A 27,463-nucleotide genomic window follows, 5' to 3' on the forward strand; every position below is an offset into this window, starting at 1 on the left:
GAAGTCTCTGGTTTATGTGGCCCTTTCTGTCTCTTGGGCTACTACTTTCCTTGTGCCTTTGGTGTTCTTCATTCTCCTCTACTCCAGGTGGTTGGGACCAATTGATGCATCTTAGATGGCTGCTTGCAAGCTTTTAAGACCCCAGATGCCACTCACCGAAGTAGGATGCAGAACATTTTCTTAATCAGCTTTGTTATGCCAGTTGACCTAGATGTCCCTGAAGGCATGGTCCCCACCCAGATCCCTACCCCTGCTAGTTTGTCCCTCAAAGTGTTTGATTGTATTCAGGAAACTTCTTAGCTTAGGTTTAGTCCAGTTGTGCTGACTTCCCCTGTAGTAAGTGCTGTGCTTCAGCGTTTACATTTTTTAATGGTTACATTTTAAATCATTATAAAAGTAAATACCTACATAATATTCTTTGATTTTTCCTGTTAGTTGGTAAAGTCTAAATTATTTACTGTCTGTGCCTTTAAGAAAAAGTTTGCCACGCCCAACATAAACGGTCAACCTAGCTTAACTGTAACAATTAATAATAAACATTTCCAGAAAGTCAATTTTATCGTATTTTTATCTATTCAAGTAGAGGAACCTCTACATAGCAAGTTATAATAAGTTTTTTATAGCATAACCTGTATTATTGCATATACTAAAATAGAATAAATCTATAAACATCCATTTAAAAAGCTATATTAATTTCTGGATAACTCTGAAGAAAATATATAGGTCACAGAGAGTATGAAAAAGATAAGGGAAAAAAAGTCACTTTTAAACAGCAGTTCTACCTTTGGAGTTATTCTTTTTTTTTGGCTTCTAATGTTTAGTTATTTTTCTTTTCTTTCACACAAGAAAGAACAAAATCAACTACACTCCTAACGGGTTATCATGGGGCATTCACCAAGAACAAATCGTCCAACTTTCATCTTTAGAAGGCTTATTCCAAAAACAAAAAACAAACCTGTTGCCATCGACTTGATTCCGATTCACAGGGACCCTAAAGGACAGAGTAGAACTGCCCCATAGAGTTTCCAAGGGGTGGCTGGGGGATTCCAACTGCTAACCTTTTGGTTAGCAGCCGAGCTCTTAACCACTACGCCAAATAAATGGTGGTTGTGATGTCATCTGTATTTACCACTACTCCTGTGGGAATACTGATACGTCTCTTTATTTCTTCTCTATGTGAAGTCTGGTAACCTAGCTATTTTGCACCAATCCTAAAAGTAAAGCAGCCTTGAGCAATTAAAAGCTTTGCAGTTTTTCCTCCAAAAGAAACCTATCTTATAGTCAATGTCATGTGCAACCTTAGGCAAGGTTTATTTTTTTTCCCGTCCCAAAAACTTTATACCCAAGTCTGCTCAGTTACAGAGAGGTTATAGCTCAGGCAGCTTAACACATGTAGGACAGTCATTTTGTTCTAGATACAATGCAAAGGTATTTATTGCCTGAGAAGCTTCCTTTCCATTTGATCTCAAAATGCAAGTAGTGTGCAATTCTATTTGAAGCACTATGGCAAGAAATATCGTCCTAAGATATTAAGTCAGAAGTAGAAGAGTAGCTCACAGTTCAATGCTCTGTTGTAAATACAAATAAAATATTGTTAAGAGTAAATCTTTAAAGCTAAATAGAATAGATACTAACACATCTAAAGATTATTTATTAAATCTATGATTTATTCCCAGAATGGGGTGGAAAGTAGAAAATTAAATTAGACATTTGGTACAATGGTGAGAACAGGAAAATAACAGTAAATTTTAATCTCAATTTTGCAAAGCTAAATCTGTCATTTTTTGACACTTAAAAACGTGAAACTTAGTCATAACTGCAATACGACCCAGCCTCAGGTTTAGGTAAGCTGTACCTCATACATAGAGCAGTTTTTCAGGAAAAGTTCTTGAACCAGGTCAAATTTGGCATGAAGAATGCTATTTCTCCCTTTTCCAGGACCTATAAGATCTTCAGGGAATCCTAAGGATAGGGGAGGGAAGCAGGATCCTGACTCATTTGTCATACCTACTTCCAGCCTCAGCTTCAAAGTGTTTACCATCGTAAGTCTGATCAATAAATAAAATGATAAATCAGGTATTTTCAAGATCTCACTTTAATAAAACCTGAATGAGCAAAGGCTTTTAACATCGTAATGGGGTTATCTGCTTTGGCCTGTTCAGTTGAAGGCATTCAAGCTAAGAATATTACTGAAGTCTTAGGTAAGCTCAGAATGTTTATTGATTTATTCAACAAATGTATACTGACATCTACTATACACCAGGTATTGTGCTAAAGGCTGAGGATATAATAATAAAGAGGTTAAATACTGTTCCTGCCTTATAAGGAGACAAGACATATATTATACACAAACTAAATAATAATAATACTCACAATGACCCTATGATGTAGGTACTATTACCACCTACATTTTACTGAGAAGGAAACTGGGGCACGGAGACGTTAAGTTACCTGCCTAAGGACATAGAACTAACAAGTATTCAAATCCAGGCAGTCTGGCTTATTTGAGTATGGAACTAGCTGCCACTGGAAGTAAACAATATAATTTTACATCAAAATACTTTGAACATTAATGAACACTGCATTAGTGTTTTAGGGAGAGGACAATGTATTAATAAAACACTGTATTAGTGTTTTAAGGAGAAGACAGCACCAGTACCCACTGCTGTTGGCAGCAAGAGGTTTTCTAAATCCAGGCAGGCTATCTTATTGTCATAAAAGCTTAAACCTTCCGGTAAGAGCTTTAATTACTCTCCGCTCACTTTTAAAATTTGTTCTAACGATAAAAAGTCAAAGGTTTTCTCTTTTCACCAAAGAGAAAAGAAAACTGAAAATACAGAGCACAGAACAGTAGAGAAAGGTATAAAACCAAAACCAAACCCACTGCGGGTGAGTCAATTCCGACTCATAGCAACCCTATAAGGGCTTCTAAGGAGCGCCTGGTGGATTTGAACAGCTGACCTCTTGGTTAGCAGCCGTAGCTCTTAACCACTACACTATTGAGAGAGGTATAGAAAGAAGTAAATTGTTGTTGTTAGTCAAGTCAACTCATGACTCACGAAGAAACGCTGCCCTGGGTCCCGTGCCATCTTCGTGACTGTTGGTATGTATGAGCCCACTGTGGCTATTGGGTCAATTCATCTCATTGAGGGTTTCCCTCATTTTCAGTGGCCCTGACCTTTATCAAACATGATGTTCTTTTTCAGCAATGATGTGTTTCTTGATGACATGTTCAAAGTAAGCAAGTCAAAGTCTTGTCATTCTTGCTTCTAAGGAACACTTTGACTGTATTTCTTCTAAGATTGATGTGTTCATTCTTTTAGCAACCTACCGTATATTCAGTATTCTTCACTACCACCACAGTTTCAATGCATCAATTCTTCTTCTGTCTTCCTTTTTCATTATCCAACTTTTGCATGTATATGAGACAATTAAAAAGACCATGGCTTGGGTCAGACACTCTTCAGTCATCAAAGCGACATCTTCACTTTTGAAAACTTTAAACCACCCATCGGTTAGTCTGTCGTTCTGTAGTGGCTTGCGTTTTGCTATGACACTGGAAGCTATGCCACCGGTATTTCAAATACCAGCAGGGTTAGCCATGGTGGACAGCTTTCAGCAGAGCTTCCAGACTAAGACAGACTGGGCAAAAAAGGTCTACTTTCAAAAATTAGCCAATGAAAACCCTATAGATCATAACATAATCTGTAAGATTAGGGCCATAATAAAGTGTTACTGAAAAGATAAAATGACTTAACTTGTAAAAATGCCTAGTAAATGCTCATAAAATATTCACTTCCTACCCTTTTTGTTTCTTTGTTCAACTCTCATCTTAAGAGATTTCACCTACTCTTACAATTTTAGCTATACTCTATATGGGTATAACGTTCACATTTTAAACCTTACTTCTTTTTAAAGTGCTGGAACCACACTTCCACCCTAATACCCTGCTATATCACCTTGAACTGAATGTGCCTTATTTTGTCAAAACCAGCTCTGTCTTTCTAATCTCTCCGTTCCTATTAGTGAGCCTATCAATTCCCATTCTTAAAATCTTAGAATTATCTTTGACAGATCTTCCATCTTCCTGGATTCTATAACTGGTCAATCACCAAATTTGTTTATTCTTTCAAAGTCTTTTTCTCTTTGTACTTTTCCACTGCTACCATTTTAGCTTACCATTGCCCCAAAGGCATCCTCAATCACGTCCCAGTTTTCTCTTCCACAGTACCCTTTTGTGAAATCTCTGCTTTAGACAAACTGATATTATTTACTGTTTGAATGCACCCTGCACACTCTTGCCTCTGCTTTTACTCACGTTACTTTATCATTTCACTTTCTAATCCACATGATAAATATAACCTTTTCTCCCACTTAAAAAACATACTAACCTTTAAAACATCAAAGTGCAATTTACCCAGGGAATTTGAGCAAGACGTAACTTTTCCATAAAGTTCTGGAGTGCCATGATGATTGCCGTCATATTTTGTTTTGCACAGTTTTCCATTCTTCTTTCCTTCTAAATGACATAACTTCTCTTAGTCACTTATTTCTCAAAGTACGCTCCTTGAAACACTTGTTTCACACAATTTTGTAAGCATCAGGTAAGGAAAAAAAAGAGTTCTGTTGTCAAATAAGTTTCAGAGACGCTGAATTAAATAGTTAAATAGGTTCCTTTATAGAAGGACTTCTCAGAGTTTTACAAATGCCAGTGTGCACTGTTAGCTTCTCCAGCATCATTCTTTATTTCTAACAGGAAGGTATTCCTTTCTCACCCCACTGCAAGTGCATGACTCAGGTCCCCTCCACTACTCACTCTTTTGAATTGAGTAAGCCTTCCAGCTTCAACAGATTCATTTATATATATAATTGTACTTCATGTGAAGGTTTACAGACAAATAGTTTCTCATTCAACAGCAGTACACATACTGTTTTACGACATTGGTTAACAACCCACGACATGTCAACCCTCTCCCTTCTCGACCTTTTTTTTTTTTGGTCAACATATACATAGCCAAAGATACACCATTTCAAAAATTTCTACATGCACAGTTCAGTGACATCGACTACGCTTTTCCAGTTGTGCTGCTACTCTCACTTTAGAGGAGGGTTTAGATTCATTTTTTTCATGCCTGTCTCTTGATCCTCAATCTCTTCTCTCCAGAAAAATACATGTTTCTTTTATTTCAGGATCTCTATTGCCTAAAAATAATAGCCAGACCAAGTGATTCAAGTAGTATGTTTTAAACTGGGACATACATACAGGTAGGTATGCAAATTTATAGGAGAAAACGTGGCACATCTTCTTGAAGAGTGAGTTTTACTTAAAGTTTTTTTTGAAAACAGTTCTATGATAAAAAACAAACGTAAAACGCAGAATATGTTACAAGAAAGAATATGAGACTTTCAAAAAATTTCCAGGTTTGCTTTTGGATGCCCCTTCAGGCTACATCCCAGACCACTATGGATTGCATTCAAATTCCTCTGACCTAAAAGTACTCCCAAGGAAAAGTCCAAGAAGAACTGATGTAAGCTAATGGAGAGGAAGGTGGAGAAGAGAATTATCACCTAGAGAATGCTTCCTCTGTGCCAAACACTATACCAGATACTTTACATGTATTATCTTTCTTAATGCTCACAATTATTCTACAAAAAGCTTTGTGTCATTAACTTTACAAAAAAGAGAAACCTCAGGGAGGTTAACCTGTCCTAAGCTTACAACTGGTGAAAAAGGGATTTGAGCCAAAATTTTACTAAACAATGCTGGAGTGAAAAAGAACACAAATTTATCATTGAAATATTAAGGCTGATTCCCAAGAGAAAAAATAATTAGGAACTACTCTTATAATGATTTACCACCAATGTGAGGCTTTCAGTCTTAGCGCATATCCTGACACAAATGAGGCACTTATTTCTAGTATGAGCTTAATACTGGTACTAACAAATTCCAAGATATTCAGGAGCGGTATTAGGTTAGGATGACATGTTTAAGTTTTAGTTAATGAAAACTGGAAAAATAAAAATTGAGCCTTTTACATTTTTATATATTATTTATTCATTAGCTCATTTCCTAATAAATAAAAGCAATGCCTACTATTAACTAAGATGTTACTCAGTTACATGTTATTCTACATGCTATTAAAATATCTGAATAATACTGAAAAGACTTTTTAAAGAATTTCAGAAAGTAAACCTGATGATGTTGAACCATTTTAAAATCAAGAGAATGAACTATAACTTCAAAATACAAGGCATAATGTTTTCACAGAATACTAGTAGTTAAATTTGCAACTTGAATCTTTATATACAGAAATAAACTGATGGTTCTTACTTTAAGAAAACCTAATATATGTGATACAAATTCACCAAATCAACTTAATAGGTATTGATTATTATAAAAGGACTTACTACAGAACTTCTGAAAATAGGGAGTTTCCCCAATTGATTCTAAATTAGTGAATTTACAAACAAGTAAACAAATAGGTTCATATATGATCTTTTAGGAATATATTCAGTGGGCAAAGCTCCAAACATTAAAAAAAACCAAGGATGTACCAAAGAACATTGCTTGAAAATGAAGAAATCTGTTATTAAAAATACTATCCATATTAAAAAGTGTCTAAATCAGTTTTTGTTACTCTTAACAAGAATTATGGTTTCAGAGATGATGGAATAAAAATCTTTTGCTTATGTGTATATATTTGTGAGGCTAGATAGTCATAAAGGAGCATTAATTTACATGTGCACAGTTACTATATATACTTAAATTTTAAAATTCACATTTTCTTAACTTGCATGGAAATGGTTAAAATGTGACTATTCAATTAATTTAATCCACTAATTTTAGACTTCCTAATAGAAGCAAAATCTTATTTATGAAATATATGACCATGAGTATAAGTGATTAATACTTTCATTATATTTTAATACATTAGTTCTCCCTATTAAAAGGTTTTCTTAAACACTGGGCAAAGTCATATGTATAGGTCTACAGGTTAAAGTATCAAAACTGGAAAGAGGAATAGAAATCCAAAGGTAGCAGTAACAAAATGAAATCTTTTTATAACTATGTAAATTAAAGGGATCCAGTTATATCCCTAAAGTATATATTCTCTGAAAAATGCATTTAAGATGAACGATCCAGCAACAAATAACTGAAAGAATAAGCCCAAATGAAAATGCTTTTTTCTTTTTTAAGGTGGCTGAAGATCTGTTCAAATATTCTAATTTTGAAAAACCAAGTTCCCTACTTTTAGTACATTTCTATGTTACCATGGTTAGCTAAAGAACCAAAAAGAGAAAATAATTCAAAGCCAGAAAATCGACAGAGCCTTGAGAAAATTCAATTTGCAAATTCAATTTATCTTAAGTTCACAATTACCAAATGGTCTAAAAATACAAGCAAAAAGGGTAGATCTCTAATTTAGTCTGAACTCAACTGGGAAAATAGACAATTTACATCAACAACATTAGCAAATAATGTCAAATTTTAAAAAATCCTTAGCCTATGCAAGAACATCATTTGTAAGTATTCCAATTAATGAAATAATAGGAAAGATCTGATACATCAGGAAGCATGCTTACAAAATTCTAGGTTTCTATTCTGTTATTTTTTAAAAAGGTATTTTACTTGTAAGGACATTGCAATAGGAAGTAGGTAACTATTCTGGAATCACAACCCAACAAAAAAAGCAATCTGACCTTCACATTTACATTAAAAAACTGAGTTACTTAACAGACTTCTTTGCAATAAAAGTCTCCTTTTTTTAAGTATAGAGCTATTTTAAGAGGTTCATATATACACAGACATAGGTAAAGTAAAACAGCATACAAATAAAAATTAAATAAATGTGCTTAATGACAGTTTCTTAATGGCTTCCCTGAAAACTAACAGTCAAATTCTCTTAGGCTGCGATTTTTCTACAAAGCCGAAAGTAGGCCTTATAGCTCAGAAATTCATGTAACATACTCACAGGCTTTTGTTTTTCTTCCTCATTAGTCAATACTATATAATCATTTCCCTTGAAAACCTGAAATGCTTCTTATTCACTGGTCATGTTGTTATCAGGGCTGACACGTCAGTAATGACGCACACTTTAATCTTCTCCAGCCATCTCCTCATACTGCCTAGAACTTACTGTGTGTTACAGGTGATACTTCTTACAGCAGATGTTGACTATGGTCCCAAAGCACAAGAGATGCTCCCAAAGGGGCTTAGAACCCCTAACAACATCACCTGCTTCTTTCTGTAGTCAGAGAAGCAATGTGGTATTTGTTTTGAACAGTCAATGATTTCAAAAAAGATTATACAGACCCAGTTCTTTTCATTAGATTGCTTGGCATAAGCTTATCCTTTCAGAATACTGCAGCAAATATAGATTGTGTGATACCCTTAGGAAAAAAAGAAATATTTTTATACAATTCTTTCTATGGTACAGTTTAGTTTACCCTTCTGCTAGAGCAAACTGATAGAAGAACTGGTTCCTAGGTTTCTAATGGCGCAGCGTTAACAGTAAATGATTCACGGATGTTCTTCCTAACATTCAGGAGTAACACGGAAGGCTAGCGATGCAGCCCAGGTCCAGAGCTGATGAATGGTGCAGTGCTGCTGTTGTCATAGCAACCAAGAGGAAAAAAGCAGCACCATATAAGGAGCTGTGACATGGATTCTGGGAACAATTTATATTAAAAAGCCATAAGCGCCTCATGCCTTAACCCTTTCGTGTCTAGCAGTACATATAGCAACCATGAACTTTTTCAGCCTCTGGGGTTTATTGGGAAGCTGCTGTACTACTGACAGTGTGTGCTGCCACAAGGCAGGGGCGTTTAGGACCGTCTGAAGCCAAAGAAATGGTCGCGTGCTGCAAATTAATATTTTTACAGGAGTAACACAGAAGCGTTGCATGAGGTGTCTGAACTTTTGGTAGGAAAAATAGAAATTCTGAAAATTTTAATTTCTTACACAGATGTACAAATAGACCCTGGTGGGGACTCCGGGGTATAATCAGTGGTACTTCATATATACCACTAAACCCTTAGGGTAGGCTTGTGGCAGGGGGAAAGGAAAAAAAAATCCAAACCACCTACCAAAAATTCAGATAGACTCAATGATTCAGAATATTTCCATTAGTAAAAACACACAATATCAACAAAAAATTCAAAGCAGAGAATAACTGGGTCACCAAAGGGTTAAAGCTGTAAACTCCTACTGATTTCTTCTCAGCTTTTATTCCTCTGAATTCCTGAATCACCACAGTGTGAATACATATTGCAAAATACAGCAACAATGCACAAACTAACAAAAACTGTATACAAAGTAATTAAAAAGATTCATAATACTTTAGCAAGCTAATATATGTCTACCAAAAACCAAACCAAACACAATGCTGTTGAGTTGATTCTGATTGATTGTGACCCTACAGGACAGAGTAGAACTGCCCCATAGGGTTTCCAAGAAGCGGCTGGTAGATTTAAACTGCTGGCCCTCTGGGTAGCAGCTGAGCTCTTAACCACTGTGCCACCTGGGCAAAAGTAACATCATAATTTATTGGGTTAAATGGTAAAATTAGACAGTGATATTGCATGGTAATGTAGGGAACTGTTTAGAATGTGAGATAGAAGAAAATTCATTTTTAAATAGTTCTTGTTGTTGGGTGCTGTCGAGTCAGTTCTGACTCATAGTACTATAGAACGAAACACTGCCCAGTCCTGTGCCACCCCCATGATTGTTGCTGTGCTTGAACCCACTGCTGAAGCCACTGTGTCAATTCATCTTGTTGAAGGTCTTCCTCTTTTTCACTGACCCTCTACTTTACCAAGCATGATGTCCTTCTCCAAGGACTGGTCCCTCTTAACACGTCCAAAGTACGTGAAACTAAGTCTCACCATCCTTGCTTCTGAGGAGCATTTCTGCTGTACTTCTTCCAAGACAGATTTATTCTTCTGGCAGACCATGTTATGTTCAATATTCTTCGCCAACACCATAATTTAAATACTTAGAGATATCAGAAATCTAATCAAATGTCTTTTATTCAGATGGTATGCATCAGATATACCAAAACTGCAGTACCATCAACTGAGCAATGATATCAATTTCAAAGGGAGGCACGCTACCTCTTGTATTCCCTCTAGATGGTGAAAGGTTCAAGGAACTAACTTCCTTGAAAATGCTCATAGCTTTCATTCATGATAAAGGAAATTTCTTGTGTCAATCACTGCAAGACAGGGTTACTGTTCCAACCTATGCTTCTGAAGACCTCTCCTCACTGGGACCAGAGAACCTTTTTCTTGTCATAGTTTCTCCTCATTTCCCAGGAATCCAGAAGAGTTCCTTCCCTTCCAGTAGATAGCAGGATAGCTATTCCAGGGGTCAGGGGAGAAGGGAGGCTAGGGAAAGTGTCAATTCACAGATTTAGCAGTTATAATGTTACTCCCTCTGCAGCATTCTGGACATGGCTCTGAAATGACTTATGGAGGAAAAAAAATCTCTCATTAGGTTCCTGAAGCATACATGGTCTACTGATGCTATGCTATTTCATCTATTTAGATAGGGCAATTCCATATGAAATTGTTCTGTATCATATCAATGTGTGTTTCTTTCTCAACCTCACATATTTAATGAAATATTCAGACATAATGCCTATAAAGCAAAATAATTAGATAAATTTATTTATCATGCTGTTCTTTCATGTGGACAGCATATGCCACTGTAACAACAATTCTGGTATGATTATATATTTGTTAGTCATAAAGATGTATTAACCTCCATGACAGAATTTTGCAAAACCAACGACTTCTTCATTGCAAATACCTTTTTCCGACAATATAAACGGTCATTATACACGTGGACCTCGCCAGATGGAACACATAGGAATCAAACTGACCATGTCTGTGGAAAGAGGCAATGGAAAAGCTCAACATCATCAGTCAGAACAAGGCCAGAGGCTGAGTGTGGAACATCAACTGCTCATATGCAAGTTCAAGCTGAAGCTGAAGAAAATTACAACTAGTTCAAGAGAGCCGAAGTACAAACTTGAGTATATCCAACCTGAACTTAGAGCCCATCTCAAGGATAGATTCGACACATTGAACACTAATGACTGAAGACCAGATGAGTTGTGGAATGAAATTAAGGGCATCACACATGAAGAAAGCAAGAGGTCATTAAAAAGACCGGAAAGAAAGAAAAGACCAAAATGGATGTCAGAAGAGACTCTGAAACTTGCTCTTGAACGCCGAGTAGCTAAAGCAAATGAAGAAATGATGAAATAAAAGAGCTTGTCATGGATTGAATTATGTCCTGCAAAAATATCTGTCAACTTGGCCAGGTCATGATTCCCAGGATTGTATGATTGTCTACCATTTTGCCATCTGATGTGATTTCCCCATGTGCTGTATATTCCATAACTATGATGTAGTAACATGGATTAGCAGCAGTTATATTGATGAGATATACAAGATTAGACAGTGTCTTAAGCCAATCTATTTTGAGATATAAAAGAAGTGAGCAGAGAGACATGAGGACCTCATACCTCCAAGAAAGCAGTGCCAGGAGCAGAGTGTGCCCTTTGGACCTGAGGTTCCTGCGCTGAAATGCTCCCAGACCAAGGGAAGACTGATGCATCACAAGGACCTTCCTCCAGAGCTGACAGAGAGAGAAAACCTTCCCCTGTAGCTGATGCCTTGAATTTGGACTTGTAGCCTACTAGACTGTGAGAGAATAAAGTTCTCTTTGTTAAAAGCCACCCACCTGTGGTATTTCTGTTATAGCACCACTACATGACTAAGATAGCTGAACAGATTTCAAAGGGTGGCTCGCAAAGACAAAGTAAAGCATAATGACATGTGCAAAGACCTGGAGTTAGAAAATCAAAAGGAAGGAACATGTTTAGCATTTCTCAAGCTGAAAGAACTGAAGGAAAAATTCAAGCCTTGAGTTGCAATATTGAAGGATTCTATGGGCAAAATACTGAACAACACAGGAAGCATCAAAAGAAGATGGAAGGAATACACAGAGTTGCTGTACCAAAAAAGAACTGGTCAATGTTCAATCATTTCAGGAGGCAGCATATGATTAAGAACGATGGTACTGAAGAAAGAAGTCCAAGCTGCACTGAAGACACTAGTGAAAAACAAGGCCCCAGAAATTGATGGAATACCAATTGAGATGTTTCAACAAACAGATGCAGCACTGGAAGTGTTCATTTGTCTATGCCAAGATATTTGGAAGACAGCCACCTGGCCAACTGACTGGAAGAGATCCATATTTATGCCTATTCCAAAGAAAGGTGATCCAACCAAATGCTGAAATTATTGAACACTGTCATTAATATCACATGCAATAAAAATTTGGCTGAAGATCATTCAAAAGCAGTTGCAGCACTGCATGGACAGGGAACTGCCAAAAATTCAAGACAGATTCAGAAGAGAACGTGGAACCAGGGATATCTGATGTCAGATGGATCCTGGCTGAAAGCAGAGAATACCAGAAAGATGTTTACCTGTGTTTTACTGACTATGCAAAGGCATTCAACTATGTGGATCATAACAAATTATGGGTAAAATTCCACAACACTTAATTGTGCTCAAAAGGAACCTGTACATAGACCAGGAGGCAGTTGTTCAAACAGAACAAGGGGATACTGATGGTTCAAAGTCAGGAAAGGTGTGTGTCAGGGCTGTATCCTTTTACCATACCTATTCAATCTGTATGCTGGGCAAATAATCCAAGAAGCTGGACTATATGCAGAAGAATGGGGCATCAGGATTGGAGGAAGACTCATTAACAACCTGTGTTATGCAGATGACACAACCTTGCTTGCTGAAAGTGAAGAAGATTTGAAGTACTTACTGATGAAGGTCAAAGATCACAGCCTTCACTATGGATTACATGTCAACATAAAGAAAACAAAAATCCTCACAACTGGACCAATAAAGCAACATCATGATAAACAAAGAAAAGATTGAAGTTGTCAAGGATTTCATTTTACTTGGATCCAAAATCAACACTCATGGAAGTGGCAGTCAAGAAATCAAAAGACACATTGCACTGGGCAAATCTGCTGCAAAAGACCTCTTTAAAGTGTTGAAAAGCAAAGACGTCGCCTTGAAGACTAAGGTGCACTTGACCCAAGCCATGGTATTTTCAATCGCATCATATGCATGTGAAAGCTGGACAATGAATGAAAAAGACCAAAGAACTGATGCCTTTGAATTGTGGTGTTGGTGAAGAATATTGAATATAACATGGACTGCCAAAAGAATGAACAAATCTGTCTGGGAAGAAGTACAACCAGAAAGCTCCTTAAAAGCGAGGATGGCGAGATTACGTCTCACATACTTTGGACGTGTTATCAGGAGGGATCAGTCCCTGGAGAAGGACATCATGCTTGGTAAAGCAGAGGGTCAGCAAAAAACAGGAAGACCCTCAGTGAGCTGGACCGACACAGTGGCTGCAACAATGGGCTCAAGCATAACAATGATTGTGAGGACGGCACAGGACCGGGCAGTATTTCGTTCTGTTATACATAAGGTCCCTGTCATGGTTTGAATTATGTCCCCCAAAAAATGTGTATATCAATTTGGCTGGGCCACAATTTCCAGAACTGTGTGGTTGTCCTCCATTTTGTGATTGTAATTTTATGTTAAAGAGGATTAGGGTGGGATTGTAACACCACTCTTACCCAGGTCATATCCCTGATCCAATGTAAAGGGAGTTTCCCTGGGGTGTGGCCTGCACCACCTTTTATCTCTCAAGAGATAAAAGGAAAGGGAAGAAAGCAGAGAGGGGGGACCTCATACCACCAAGAAAGCAACGCCGGGAGCAAAGTGCATCCTTTGGACTTGAGGTCCTATGCTGAGACGCTCCCAGACCAAGGGAAGATTGATGACACAGACCTTCCTCCAGAGCCAACAGAGAAAGCTTTTCCCTGGAGCTGATGCCCTAAATTTGGACTTCTGGCCTACTAGACTGTGAGGGAATAAATTTCTCTTTGCTGAAGCCATCCACTTGTGGTATTTCTGTTAGAGTAGCACTAGATGACTAAGACAGTCACTATAAGTTGGAACCGACCAGATGGCACCTAACAGCAACAACATTATTATTTTAAAGTTTAGTAAAACTTGCTTGTAAAATCGTTAGAGCCTCCTGACTCTTAGGGATTTTTGACTAGGACTAGTCATATTTATAAGTCTCCTTGAGTTGTTTTTTTTAATTTCATTCAGTTTTTCTTATTGTTGAATAATTATGAATTATGAACTCTCTCATAATAAAAAACATTATCAGTGGCTATTTCATTTATTGTTCTATGTTATTTATCTTTTCTCTCCCCTCTTTTTCACTTAGATAAGGCCTGTCAAAGATTTTTCCATTTTCCATGATGCAGACTTCCTGAAATCAAAGTCACATGTAAAAATAAGTTCTTGCTAACCCTACACTTTGAAGTAACTGCAGTGATTATGACCTGAAATCAAAGCTCTGGAGAAGCTCAAAGGTAGAATCACAGAAAGGCTTAAGAAAGTATAAGCAGTTTAAAAATAACTGGGTAGACTTCTGTTCAGAATTAAAGTTCATTTGCCAAGTAATTCAGGTAACGATGTCAAAGGGCCTATGTGCATTTCATCTTCTGTTCCAGTATAAAACCAAAAAACCAAACCTGTTGCCGGCGAGTCAATTCCGACTCATAGCAACCCTATAGGACAGAGCAGAACTGCCCCACAGGGTTTCCAATGAGCGGCTGGTGGATTCGAACTGCCAATCTTTTGGTCAGCAGTCCAGTTCTTAATCACTATGCCACCAGGGCTCCTCTGTTTTAGTATAGCCATGTAACAGTTTTAAGAAAAAATATTTTTACCCTTTGAAGAAGGACTGGGGTATAGAATATTAGAAATTTCAATAATGAATTCATCATTATCCATTGTTTACATTCTTTCAATTTATCTTTGACTTAAACTTCTCCTCCAATCAATCCTGTATGTCATCTGAAGAGTAATCTTCCTACAGTTATATTTTAACATTCTAGTCTTCTGTTTAAAAAAAAAAAGTAGTCTTCTAATGGTTACTTGAATTATAAACTAAAATCATCTACAAAACTATAATATGTGTGCTAATTAGAAGGGTAAAATTTACATCAATTTTTAAGTTATGAAACACTTCAAATATCAGTAGAAACCAATTATTAATCCCCAAAGTAGCAGTAAAAGATATGTAGAGAATAAATAAAAGTAAGAATATATTATCAGTTATTGATTAACATGACAGACATTACTAAGAAATATTAAGAGACTTATCATTTAAATGGACTAAAGTCATCACTGATGTATTAACACAGCTCACCAATATTCACTACACTGAGTCTTTTTTTCTGAGTATCATTCTAGTAGAATGTGACAAAAACAGAGTAGAAAGTATGAAACTCTAAGTCCAAGAGCTATGTGAAGACTACTACGGCAAACACTGTAAGTTGGTTTACTCAATCTCTTTCAACTTTTTCTAGCTTGTGCTCCTGTACTACTATGGCTGGAAAGCCAAAATCTACATTTCCCACATTCCCTTGCAGTTAAGGTACAGACATGTGACTTAAGTTTCCACCATTCAGATGTACCCTCACATGTCTCCAATGAGAAAGTGATAGAATGGCCACATGTAGAGAGATAGGATCTTCCGGAATACACTAAGGTAGAGGCATCTGGTTCCTCTGGGACATCTGTGATAGAGGCAGTGGTTTTCCTTTAGAATTGTAACCCTATAATTGGGATTGTTCAGGCCCTCTTGGAGATTCTGAAAGCTATCAAAACCCTTTAATAAATGCCCTTCTGTTTAGACTAGCTGGGGCAACTCTGTTTTCTGTGATTAAGACCCTAACCAAGCAACTGCTAAGATGGAAAAGACATTTGTGGGTCAGCTCATTAGCTCACCAGTTAAACTGTACACCAGGGAAAGGAACACATACCAAGAACTCTATTTTTACACAGATGAAGCCTAATAACAGCTTCACAGAGTCTATATGCTACAAATGATAATTTCCGTAACTATCTTTTCTGTAATTTTCCTAAGCAGACTCTAGTTTCCTCTAGAAAATATTAGCCCTCAAATGAAAAAAAAAAAAAAAAAATTGTAGAAAAGAATAACCATTTAGAGAGAGAACAGGTAATAGGAAACTCAGTATAAGTTTATAAAGAAAGAAACCTCTTAAACTGGTAGTGATAATGCACTGCTGTGTTGAAAAGTACTACTGTGGTTTCTTAACAATCTTATATACCAAACCAAAACCCACTGCCGTGGAGTGGATTCCCACTCATAGAAAACCTATAGGACAGAGGAGAACTGCCCCATAGGGTATCCAAGGAGTGGTTGGTGGGTTCGAACTGTTGAGCTTTTGGTTAGCAGCAGAGCTCTTAACCACTACACCACCAGGGCTCCATCTTATATACAGTACTTGGCTAATTCAAATTAGACCCTAAAATATGAGTATCTGAGTCCAGAAGTTCTCTTAAGCTGCTGCTCCTCACCAGCATATCACATAAAAGTGGTTTCCTAGTAAACTATATAACCAAGTCCTAAACTGACAAGTGTAGTGATGTAATTTCTAAGTCCACATCATTAGGTACGAATTAGAAGAGGGTGAAGAACTACAACAGACAACCAAAAACAGAGTAACAAACACTGACAAATGAGAATCTGTGATTAAAGGAGAAAACAGAAAAACTAATGGTCTGGGCCCACTCAGTGTAGGAGTAAACTGTCATGTCTTCAGTAGGTCACCTAAGGGTACTATATTTCAATAATTCATGTTTATACTACAGCTCTAAATCATCAAGAAAAGGTTAGATTAGGTCAGCATATAAGTAAGCAATAGTTTTAAGACATCCTTCCAAATTTTTTTAAATGATTTAAAACAACAAACTCTTAATACTAGAAAAAAACTCAATTATCTAAAATGACTCATTTGCAAAGTAGCGGTTCTCAAACTTTAGTGAGCAAAATAGGTTGTTAAAAATATAGATTCTCAGATTTAATCAGACAGAATCTCTGATGTGGAAGTGATTAGGTAAATCTGAAAATCCAGAAATTGGCATTTTTTAAAGAAATACTCCAGATATTCATAATACAAGTGATCTAGGGACAATACAGTGAGAAACATCATCTCTAAGCATTTTAGATAAGTAAGATTTTACTAAGGAGCCTTGGTAGTGCAATGGTTAAGTGCTTGGCTGCTAACCAAAATTTTGGCAGTTCAAACCCACCAGCAGTTCCACAGGAGAAAAGACCTAGTGATCTGTTCCCATAAAGATTACAGCCTAGGAAACCCTCTGAGGCAGTTCTACTCAGTCCTATATATACATGAGTCAGAACTGACTCAATGGCAAACAACGACAAGATTTTACTACGGTAAAAGTCACAAATTTTATCTTTCCTTTTGTGTGTGTGTGTGTGTGTGCGTGCGGACGCGCGCAGGCGCGCACAAAATTAGAAGAATCATTTACTCACTGTCTATGTGCCAGGCTGTGTGCATAGGTATTTCACTTAATTTTCATAGCAACTCTGTGAAGGTAAGTTATTATCACTTCATTACATCAGAAGAAACTAAAGAAAGCAGAAATAAACCAATTTGTCTCATATAACAACCAATATGAGGCAATGTTGGGATTCAATCTGGTTTAAGAGAAAAGCTCACTTATTTCTATTATACTTGTGGTGCTCATATTTGGATTCATACTTGAGGAATGGATGAGGAAACTGAGTAGTTGGGCCTTTGGGTTTCTTACCCTTGTTTTGAGTCTACAAAAAAGCCACTGCTTGTATTTTCTGTTACTTGGAGCCAAACACATACTAATATATGGCTCTTCCAAGTGTCAAAATCACTTGCTTTTTCTAAAAATAAGCTATAATCTTTTTTATGAGAAAGTTTCCATACACAAGACATCTAGCCTGACAGAAATGAAATAATTTCATTTAAAAAATATAAATGACTTATTACTTTGGCCTTTTCTCCATCAAAGATCATTTTGGTAAACTTTCCCTAGTAGTAGTTAAGTAGAGGTAGGAAGTCAGAACTGCTGTATTTCAATGCATATAGCAATACTACCCAAATCAAACCCACTTCCGTCGAGTCGATTCCAATTCACAGCAACCCTATAGGATACAGAACTGTTCCATAGGGTTTCCAAGGCTGTAAATCTTTACGGAAGGAGATTGCCACATCTTTCTCCTGCAGAGCATCTGGTGGGTTCGAACTACTGACCTTTTGGTTAGCAGCTGAGCACTTAACCACCATATCACCAGGGCTTCTCAGTAAAATTACAGCTGCTATAATTATACTATAAACAAATATTACAATACCAAATATAATACTTTCACACTACATAAGTGACTTCCATTCAAATACGAAATAACACTAGTAGAACAGAAAATTATTTTCTTGTATACAAATTCTTAGGTTAAGTTCCTTTAAAATCTAAAATGAACAGATTTAATTATGTTGCAAATACAGTGTGTGTAAACATCATAAAAGGATTATTTATTTGATAATTTATGTTGCCATTTAAGTACTCTCAAACATAAATAATGACTCATGATAACTGAAATTATCCACATTGAATCAAGTAATAATCCCTTAATTCTCTACTTTTGGTTTGGAAGACTACAAGACTAACTTCTGGGCCAGAAATGAGAGTAAGGCCTCCTTTCTCCACCCCTACCACTGAGTATAAACCTTGGAGTTTAAAACAGCCCAATAATCTTTAATCCGTAAACTACAGAATCTGAATTAGAAATTCTAATGTATGAATGAGGTCCAGACTTGGTTTAATTAGCACTATTCTTCCAAAGAGCTTCAAAGTCTTCATATATATTTCCTCATTTAACCTTATAAAACTATGGCATAAATCACTTTATCAATGTGGAAATCAAATTACAAATACGGAACAGTTAGCAATGATGGCGCTAAAACACCACATACATCTACTATATTTTTTAATCTAATAAAATTCAGTACAGTAAATTTTGAATTCAATGTTTTTCCTAAAATTGCAAATTACCTACTCTTATGCTAGAGTATCATAAGTATACTGAGATAAATCAGACTACATAGACTTAACGCTATCTCTAGGCCCTCTGTATTTTCAAATTAGCTTTTCAATAATTTTCTCAGAATGTCTATAAAATAAGACTACGTTTCCATTTTATCCAAGATAAAAATTGGAAGAAAAGTATAACATGTTTTCAATGTCTATTATATACCAGGTTGTATGTATCAGAAATCTTACTTAATCTTCACAGCAACCCTGTAATTTTTTAATCTAATAACAAAATTTACCATAATACACCTTGAATTCCAGTATGTTTCCTAAAATTGTAAGATAATTATTCTTATGCTAAAAATAGCATTATGAGTGCACTACAATAACTTAGACTATGTAGACAAACACTATGTATTGGCTCTTTTTAGTTTCAAAATAGCTTTACAATGATTTTCCCAGGATGTCTATGAAACAAGTCAATGTTTTCATGATAGCCATGAAGAAAATATTTTGGCCACAGCTAGCAATGTAAAATAAACAGTTTTAACATGATCACATCAGTTACTGTGACATATTTACCAGCCATATTGGACTGCCACATGGTCATTTCAATCTACTGGCGGCAAATGATTTTTAAATCAAGCCAATTTTTTTTCCCCAGAGATTACATAATAGCCCATTTGACACTAGTATTTGAAGGTTACCCCTCAGAAAAGTAAAGAGACTTACTTAAGGTCATTAAGTAAATTACCTGACCACCAACTTCCAAAAACTCAGAACTCATATTTGACATAGCTGATAGAAATTCAATATCCAAATCTCCTTTTTAAAATTACAATAATAACTGTAGCTAATATTTATTGACTACCTACTCTATGTCAGACACTGTCTAATGGGATTTACATGTACTAATTCATCCAATTCTCTCAATAGGCCTATGAGATAGATACTATTATCTCGATTTTACAAACAAGGAAACGGAAGTACAGAGACTTGAAATAATTTGCCCAAGGTTACACAGTAAGGAAATGGCAGTACTGGGATTTAAACTCAGGCAGGCTGGGTCCACTTTGTTATACTGCCTTATGAGATTTTGTATTTTATACATGGTAAACAAAACAAACACTATAAGGATATATAACAACATTTATCATCCCTCTCCGAGTCCCACTTTCAAGCAAGAGTTATATCTGAATGTTTTGCGTGTGTCCTCTTCAAAACACAGATGGGTTCCTATTACTGATAAATATTTAGACTTCCATTTTTTGTTATATAAATAATACTATATAAAAGGAGCCCCAGTGGTGCAGTGGTTAACAGCTCGGCTGCTAACCAAAAGGTTGGCAGTTCGAATCCACCAGCCATTCCTTAGAAACCCTAAGGGGCAGTTCTATTCTGTCCTATAGGGTCGCTATGAGTCGGAATCAACTCAATGGCAACAGGTTTGGTTTTTTTTGGTATGTATATACATTATATACGTGAACACACATATTTTCAAACTTGCTTAAATTTATTTGTAAAATAAAATCTTAGCAATGAAACTGCTGTGTCAACAATTATGTACATTTACAATTCTGATGCTGTTATTCTTAGCTGCCATCAGAGCCGGCCCCTGACTCATGATGATCCCATGCACAACGGGAATGAACCACTGTGATCCATACGGTTATCAGAAGTAGATCACCAGGCTTCTTCCTAGTCCGTCTTAGTCTGGAAGCTCTGCTGAAACACGTTCAGCATCACAGCAACACGCAAGCCTCCACTGACAGACAGGTGGTGGTTATGCATTAGGTACACTGGCTGGAAACTGAACTCTGGTCTCCCACATGAAAGATGACAATTCTATCAATGAACCACCAGTGAATGGTCCTGTACAATTTTGATATGTATCGCCAAATTGCCCTACTAAAAGGCTCACCAATTTATATCCCTACCAACAGTGTGAATATTCAAATAGCTTTTACTAAACTTATAATGTACATAATAGGCAAACAGTATGAATTCAATAAATACTGAATGAAGGAACTACTAGCATTCCTTAACTATCTATATATTAAGAAGTATGCAAAGGGACTTTATGATATTATGAACAAAAACATACTGGAAAGAGCACTAATGCCACTATCACAGATAATTGGGGCCAATAGTGTGTGCCTCCATACTTTCTTCCACACCTTCCCCAATGTACAACAATATCCAACTAAATCAAATGAACCTTGCCACTTGCCTAACCTTTAGGTCTTCCAGTTTCTCCTTATTGTTTAAACCATTTCTGTTACTTAGAACAAAAATGTCTTAACTGATACACCAGATGGCCTGGGTGAATTATATAACTTCTTTAAACCTCAATTTTTTCACTGGAAAAATGAGACAAATTTGGAAGTTTAAGGGACTGGATATTAATCCTGGCTCTGACATCCTCCTAGCTGTATGATCTTAAGCAAGTCATTTTACCTCTCTAAAACTTAATTTACTCATCCGTAAAATGGAGACAAATGTGAAGAATATATGAGCTAATACGCGTGGGTATTTTCAGTAATCAATAATACCTTTAACAAAAAAAAAGGGGGGGAGTATTTCTAAGCAAAAAAATTTTATTCAAGCTCCATCTCATAAGGTCTATCATATATTTAGACATCACAAGCGAACCGATATTTTAGTAAAATGTTATTTTAGGATATTTTACCTAATAACCCAGGAGTCAAAATAGACTATTTTGGCTGCTTTGAAGATGACTAAAAAATAATAAACAATGTGAATAGATTAAGACTTATGCTTTGTGGAATTATAGAATGAAGAAATATTGTTATTTTAAAAATTATAGACACTATAAAAGTTCCATGCTAAATAGGTGGAAGAGTCCAAAGATTCTATTTTCTCTTTCTTTTTATTTTCTTTTGAATTGTCATAACCAAACCTCCCTCTGTCTAGCTCAATGCAAGTACGTAGAAAGTAGTCAATATATCCTTTGTGAATGACAATTTCTTTCCTCCATGCACTCATAACCCATCAATACTAGTCAATTTACTGACATTAGGGATATACTGATAATGTTAGAAAAAGCTAACAAAGTGACTCAGCATTACATATTTTCAAACATAAATATTTTTTAACTATATGTTAAAATTTCTACCCTGAAAAAAATTTAAAAGATAAAAGTTTATTTAATAAAGACGCAGTTCCACACCTAACTACTTGATCTGAATGGCAATATGTATTATAAGAACATATTAAAGTCAATGCAACTTATGAATTATAGTTAATAGCCCAACAAGTTGTAGAAATGTGCAATGGAGAGGAAACTATCTAAATCAGCTTTTAAAAACAGGTAGAAATAAAGAAATCATCATTTCAAACAAAAATATTACTGACGTACCTTTGCTGAACTATCAAACTCATATTATCCAAAAATTACAATGTCTCCATCTGTTGATCTGACATGAACAGGCTGATAAATGAAATTAGAAAAACAGTGTATTTTTGCAAAACTAGAAACCTCCTGAAAGCCTAGAAAAATACGTCCACAACAGATGGATCATTTAGAAAATACATATATCAATCTGTCAAACTGCATACTATTCTAATTCTCTAAATTAAAAGCAGTAGGAGCTTAACTTTCCAAGAGTCTGTGACATTAGGAAGGGCAAAGAGGAAAACCCTAAAGATGCACACAAATGTATCTATACGACCCACAGTGTTATACTGTTATGCTTCCTGTTAAACATACTAAGTTTAGGTAAAGTCCTTACCAGTTAACTTCTTCACAGGTTGGAGCCGAACACTGATAGACTGATGTGTGAGTAAGGGGGAGGATGGAAGAGAGCGAGACATGCCCTCCATAATCCGAATGTGCTGCATACCTTCACTCACTGGAAGTGGCGGGACGGCGTAGTCTGGCTCAAAAGCACAGTCGCTTTCTGTGGAGATGCCACCTGTCAGATAAAAAAGACAAAACGAAAGAGCTGGTGAGAAAAGGTAATTCCTTCCCTATTAAAATTTATCTTTTAGGATACTTCAGAATGCCATATACTGATACTGTCACTGTGAAAAGCCAAATAAGGTATTTTTAACATGTATATTCATTTCTATACTTACTGTATACTGTATTCCAGTTCTAACACTAGGAAATTAAAGATGAGTAAAACAAGGTTCTTGCTTGTAAGGGGCTCACTGTCTAATGAGAGATGCAGTCATATAAAGAAATAATTGCAGCACAGTGCAACAAATGTTATACAGTAATGGTTCTCAATTTTTTTCCCTGATAGGACAAACATGAAAAAAGATACTCAACTGCTTGACACACCATCATGTGCAATTTCCCGTAAGACCATTTCTTATCACCTCTAAGAAAGTATGTACAAATGCAAGTAGGTAAGACTAACATTATTATACGGTGATCCTGGCATCTGTTCTAACTTTTTCTAAAAGAGTAAAGAGTAAATTATATGTTGTTCACTTCCACTTTTGGTAACGGCAGATTATGTAATTCAGACCAATTTTTCCCAGAGAAAAACGAGAATTATATATGTTTAAGGTTGGAGAGTTAATAGCATGATGAAGAATTACAAGGAAAAGAGTGAAGTCTGGCACTGGGGCTACTTTTTACTTAGTGGCACCCGAGAAACTAAGAAGCTACTGACGGTTTTACAGGGCTGCGAGTATAAATATTAGTCTATGACTCCACTACGGGGCGGAGGGGTAACTGGTAAAACCCCAACACTTTCGTTTGAGACACCAAAGGGATACACGCTAAAAGTAAGTATGAACTGAAAGCAGATTGGCCCTCACAGGGACTGAAGCCCAGATCCAAGTATCTCCCACAAAATTAAAGTGATCCTGGATTACTAGGGCCTACCAAAAACAAACATAAATCTTCTTTGAGGAAGATAATCTCATCATAGGTCTCAAATTATTTATATAATTTTTCATATACATTATCTGGTCCTTAATTAAAAATAACAAAGAGACAAGATAACATGAACAAAGTAAAACAGAAAAACCATAACCAGAAACAGATACATAGGGGAAATAGGTAATGGAAATATGAGGCACAGAATTTAAAGCTGTATGCTTAATATGTTTAAAAAAAAAGTTTAGAATTTCTGCAGAAAATTGGAATTATGAAATTCAAAACTCAGTAAACCCAAAAAAAACCCAAACTCATTGCCACTGAGTCAATTCCGACTCATAGCGACCCTGTAGGACTGAGCAGAACTGCCCCAGAGGGTTTCCAGGGAGTGGCTGGGGGATTCAAACCGTTGACCTTTTGGTTAGTAGCTGACGCTTAACCACTGTGTCACCAGGGCTCCATAAAAACTCAATAAAAAACCAAACCCCGTGCCGTCGAGCTGATTCCAACTCACAGTGCCTCTACAGGACACAGTACAACTGCCCCATAGAGTTTCCAAGGAGTGCCTGGTGGATTTGAACTGCTGACCTTTTGGTCAGCAGCCGTAGCACTTAACCACTACGCCACCAGTTTCCAAAAACTCAACAGATAGATTTAAAATCAGATTAGTTAAAAATAAAGAGAGAAATGGTAAACTGCAAGATATACCACTAGAAAACATTAAAATAATGCATGGAGAGTAAAAAGAATAGAAAATACAAAAAAAACACAGGGAATATAGTGGTAAGTTTTAACACATGAAAAGTAGAGGTAACAAGAAAGGCGGAGAAGCAATATTTGAAGAGATAATGGCTGAGAATTTTCCAAAATCGATGAAAACACATCAAGCCAGAGATTCAAGAAGCCCTATAAATCCAAAGCAAGATAAATAAAAATAACATTATACCAAGTTACACCATATTAAAACTGTGAACATTAAAGGCAGAGAAACTTGAAAGCAGCCACAGAATTAACACAGATTACATTTTTTTTATTGTGGTGAAAATAGATACAACAAAACATTCACCAGTTCAACAATTTCTACATGTATAATTCAGTGACACTGATTATATTCTTCATATTGTACAACCATTATCGTTATCCTTTTCCAAATTCACAGATTACATTTTAATCAGCTGATTTCTCAACAGAAACTAAAAAAATTAAAAAAAAAATTTTTTCCCATACAAAAATTTATACATACATTGTTATGTGACCCTAACTGCTGTCCCCATACTGTGACAGAACACTCCTCCTTTCCACCCGATTCCCATGTCCATTCAACCAGCTCCTAACCCTGCCTTCCCATCTCAACTCCAGACAGAAGCTGCCCGTTTAGTCTCTTGTATCTACTTGAGCTAAGAGGCACACTCCTCACAAGTAGCACTTTATGTCCCACAGTCCAGTCCAGCCCCTGTCTGAAGAGTTGGCTTTGGAAATTGTTTTAGCTCTGAGCTGATAGAGAATCCAGGGGCCATACTTTCTAGGGTTCCTCCATTCTCAGTTAGACCATTAAGTCCGGTCTTCTTACTAGAATTTGAATTCTGCACCCCACCTTTCTCCTGCTCCATCCGGGACTCTCTTCAACAGAAATAAAAATTTTTACCAGGATATGTCTTAAATGTTCCCTTCTCATTAATCTCCAGGCCCTTTTTTTTTTTTTTTTTTACTATGTTGATTAATCCTTCTCTTCCAACAGTTACATTCTCTCTTTCTGGAACTGTGATCAGAAGAACACTGTATCTTCTAGACCTATTTTCCCAGACTCTTAACTTTCCTCTCATAATAGATTTCTAATCTTTTGGCTTTAATGCATGAACATGAGACTGATTTGCATGGAAGTATAATATTTTATAGGTTTACAAACAAGAGGTGTGCCATTAGCGTAATTCCCTAACTGAGGAATCCTGTTACAGACAAAAATCAGCATTATATCTAGAATCAGCAATATATCTAGCAGTATGCATTTGGTTTAGTAAAGTACCTCTTTTCACTTGAAAGGTTCCAATGTTAAAATTTAACTGATATTTTTAGAATATAATAATACTCCTTAAGGAATAATATTGCAATTAGTTCAGTTTGGCTGTCCTAGTTTACTTTTCTACTTAAAAACATTTCCCCCCATCTTCTCTGTCCTATAAATTGTGCTTGAACTCATTGTAGCTGCAGTGCAAAAACTGTATGTTTCAAGTAAAGAGAAGTACTAGTGAGCATTTACAGAATTTGAATGTGTATTGTCAGTGGTTTACATTTACTTTTAGGCTCCTGGGTCTGCAGATTGATTGTGGGTCAGCGAATTTAGGTTGGGCTTGGGAACCAAAAAAACCAAACCAAACCCACTGCCGTCAAGTTGATTCCAACTCATAGCTACCCTATAGGACAGGGTAGAACTGCCCCGTAGGGTTTCCAAGTCTGTAAATCTTTTTTTCTTTTTTTTTTTTATTGTTGTGCTTTAAGTGAAAGTTCACAATTCAAGTTAGTCTCTCGTACAAAAATTCATGCACACATTGTTATGCAACCCTAATTGCTCTCCCTATACTGTGACAGCACACTCCTCCTTTCCACCCCTGACTTCCCGTGTCCGTTCAACCAGCTCCTGACCCTCTCTGCCTTCTCATCTTGCCTCTGCAAAGGAGCTGCCCATTAGTCTCATGTATCTACTTGAACTAAGAAGTACACTCTTCACCACTATCATTTTATGTCCCATAGTCCAGTCTAATCTTTGTCTGAAGAGTTGGCCTCGGAAATGGTTTTAGTTTTGGGCTAACAGAGAGTCCGGGGGCCATGTCTTCCGGGGTCCTGCCAGTCTCAATCAAACCATTATGTCTGGTCTTTTTACAATAATTTGAGTTCTGCACCCTACTTTTCTCCTGCTCCATCAGGGACCCTCTGTTGTTTACCCTGTCAGGGTAGTCATTGGTGGTAGCCGGACACCGTCCAGTTCTTCTGGTCTCAGGCTGATGAAGTCTCCAGTTTACGTGGCCCTTTCTGTCTCTTGGGCTAATACTTTCCTTGGGTCTTTGGTGTTCTTCATTCTCCTTTGCTCCAGGTGGGGAGGGACCAACTGATGCACCTTAGACGGCCACTCACTAGCTTTAAAGACCTCCGATGCCACTCAGCAAAGTGGAATGCAGAACATTTTCTTAATAAACTTTGTTATGCCAATTAACCTAGATGTCCCCTGAAACCATGGTCCCCAGCCCCTCTCCCCTGCAACTCTGTCCCTCAAAGTGTCTGGTGGTATTCAGGAAACTTCTTAACTTTGGTTTAGTCCAGTTGTGCTGACTTCCCCTGTAGAGTGCGCTGTCCTTCCCTTCAGCTAAGATAATTCTTATCTACTACCTAGTTAGTGAATACCCCTCTCCCTCCTCCCCCCCTCACCCTCATAACCATCAAAGAACATTTTCTTCTGTGTTTAAACCTTTGCTTGAGTTCTTATAACAGTGGTCTTATACAATATTTGTCCTTTTGTGGCTGTCTAAATTCACTCGCATCCCCTAATACCTTCCAGATTCCTCCATGTTATGTTTCACGGATTCACTGTTGTTCTTTACC

General features: G+C 36.7%; 1 protein-coding gene across 2 annotated transcripts in view; it reads right to left on the reverse strand.

Moving 5' to 3' along the window:
- The window catches only part of TANC2 (tetratricopeptide repeat, ankyrin repeat and coiled-coil containing 2), a 232,057-nt gene extending 207,991 nt beyond the window's left edge, over nucleotides 1-24,066 (reverse strand). For both annotated transcript variants that reach the window (XM_023729377.1, XM_023729376.1), the window contains exon 1: nucleotides 22,770-24,066. In XM_023729377.1, coding sequence (XP_023585145.1) covers nucleotides 22,770-22,878 — 109 coding nt within the window. In that variant the 5' untranslated portion in view covers nucleotides 22,879-24,066. The remainder of the gene's footprint in view (nucleotides 1-22,769) is intronic.
- Nucleotides 24,067-27,463: the final 3,397 nt, after the last annotated feature.

This window comes from Trichechus manatus, unplaced genomic scaffold (genome assembly GCF_000243295.1).
Source record: "Trichechus manatus latirostris isolate Lorelei unplaced genomic scaffold, TriManLat1.0 scaffold00028, whole genome shotgun sequence".
Taxonomy (NCBI): domain Eukaryota; kingdom Metazoa; phylum Chordata; class Mammalia; order Sirenia; family Trichechidae; genus Trichechus; species Trichechus manatus.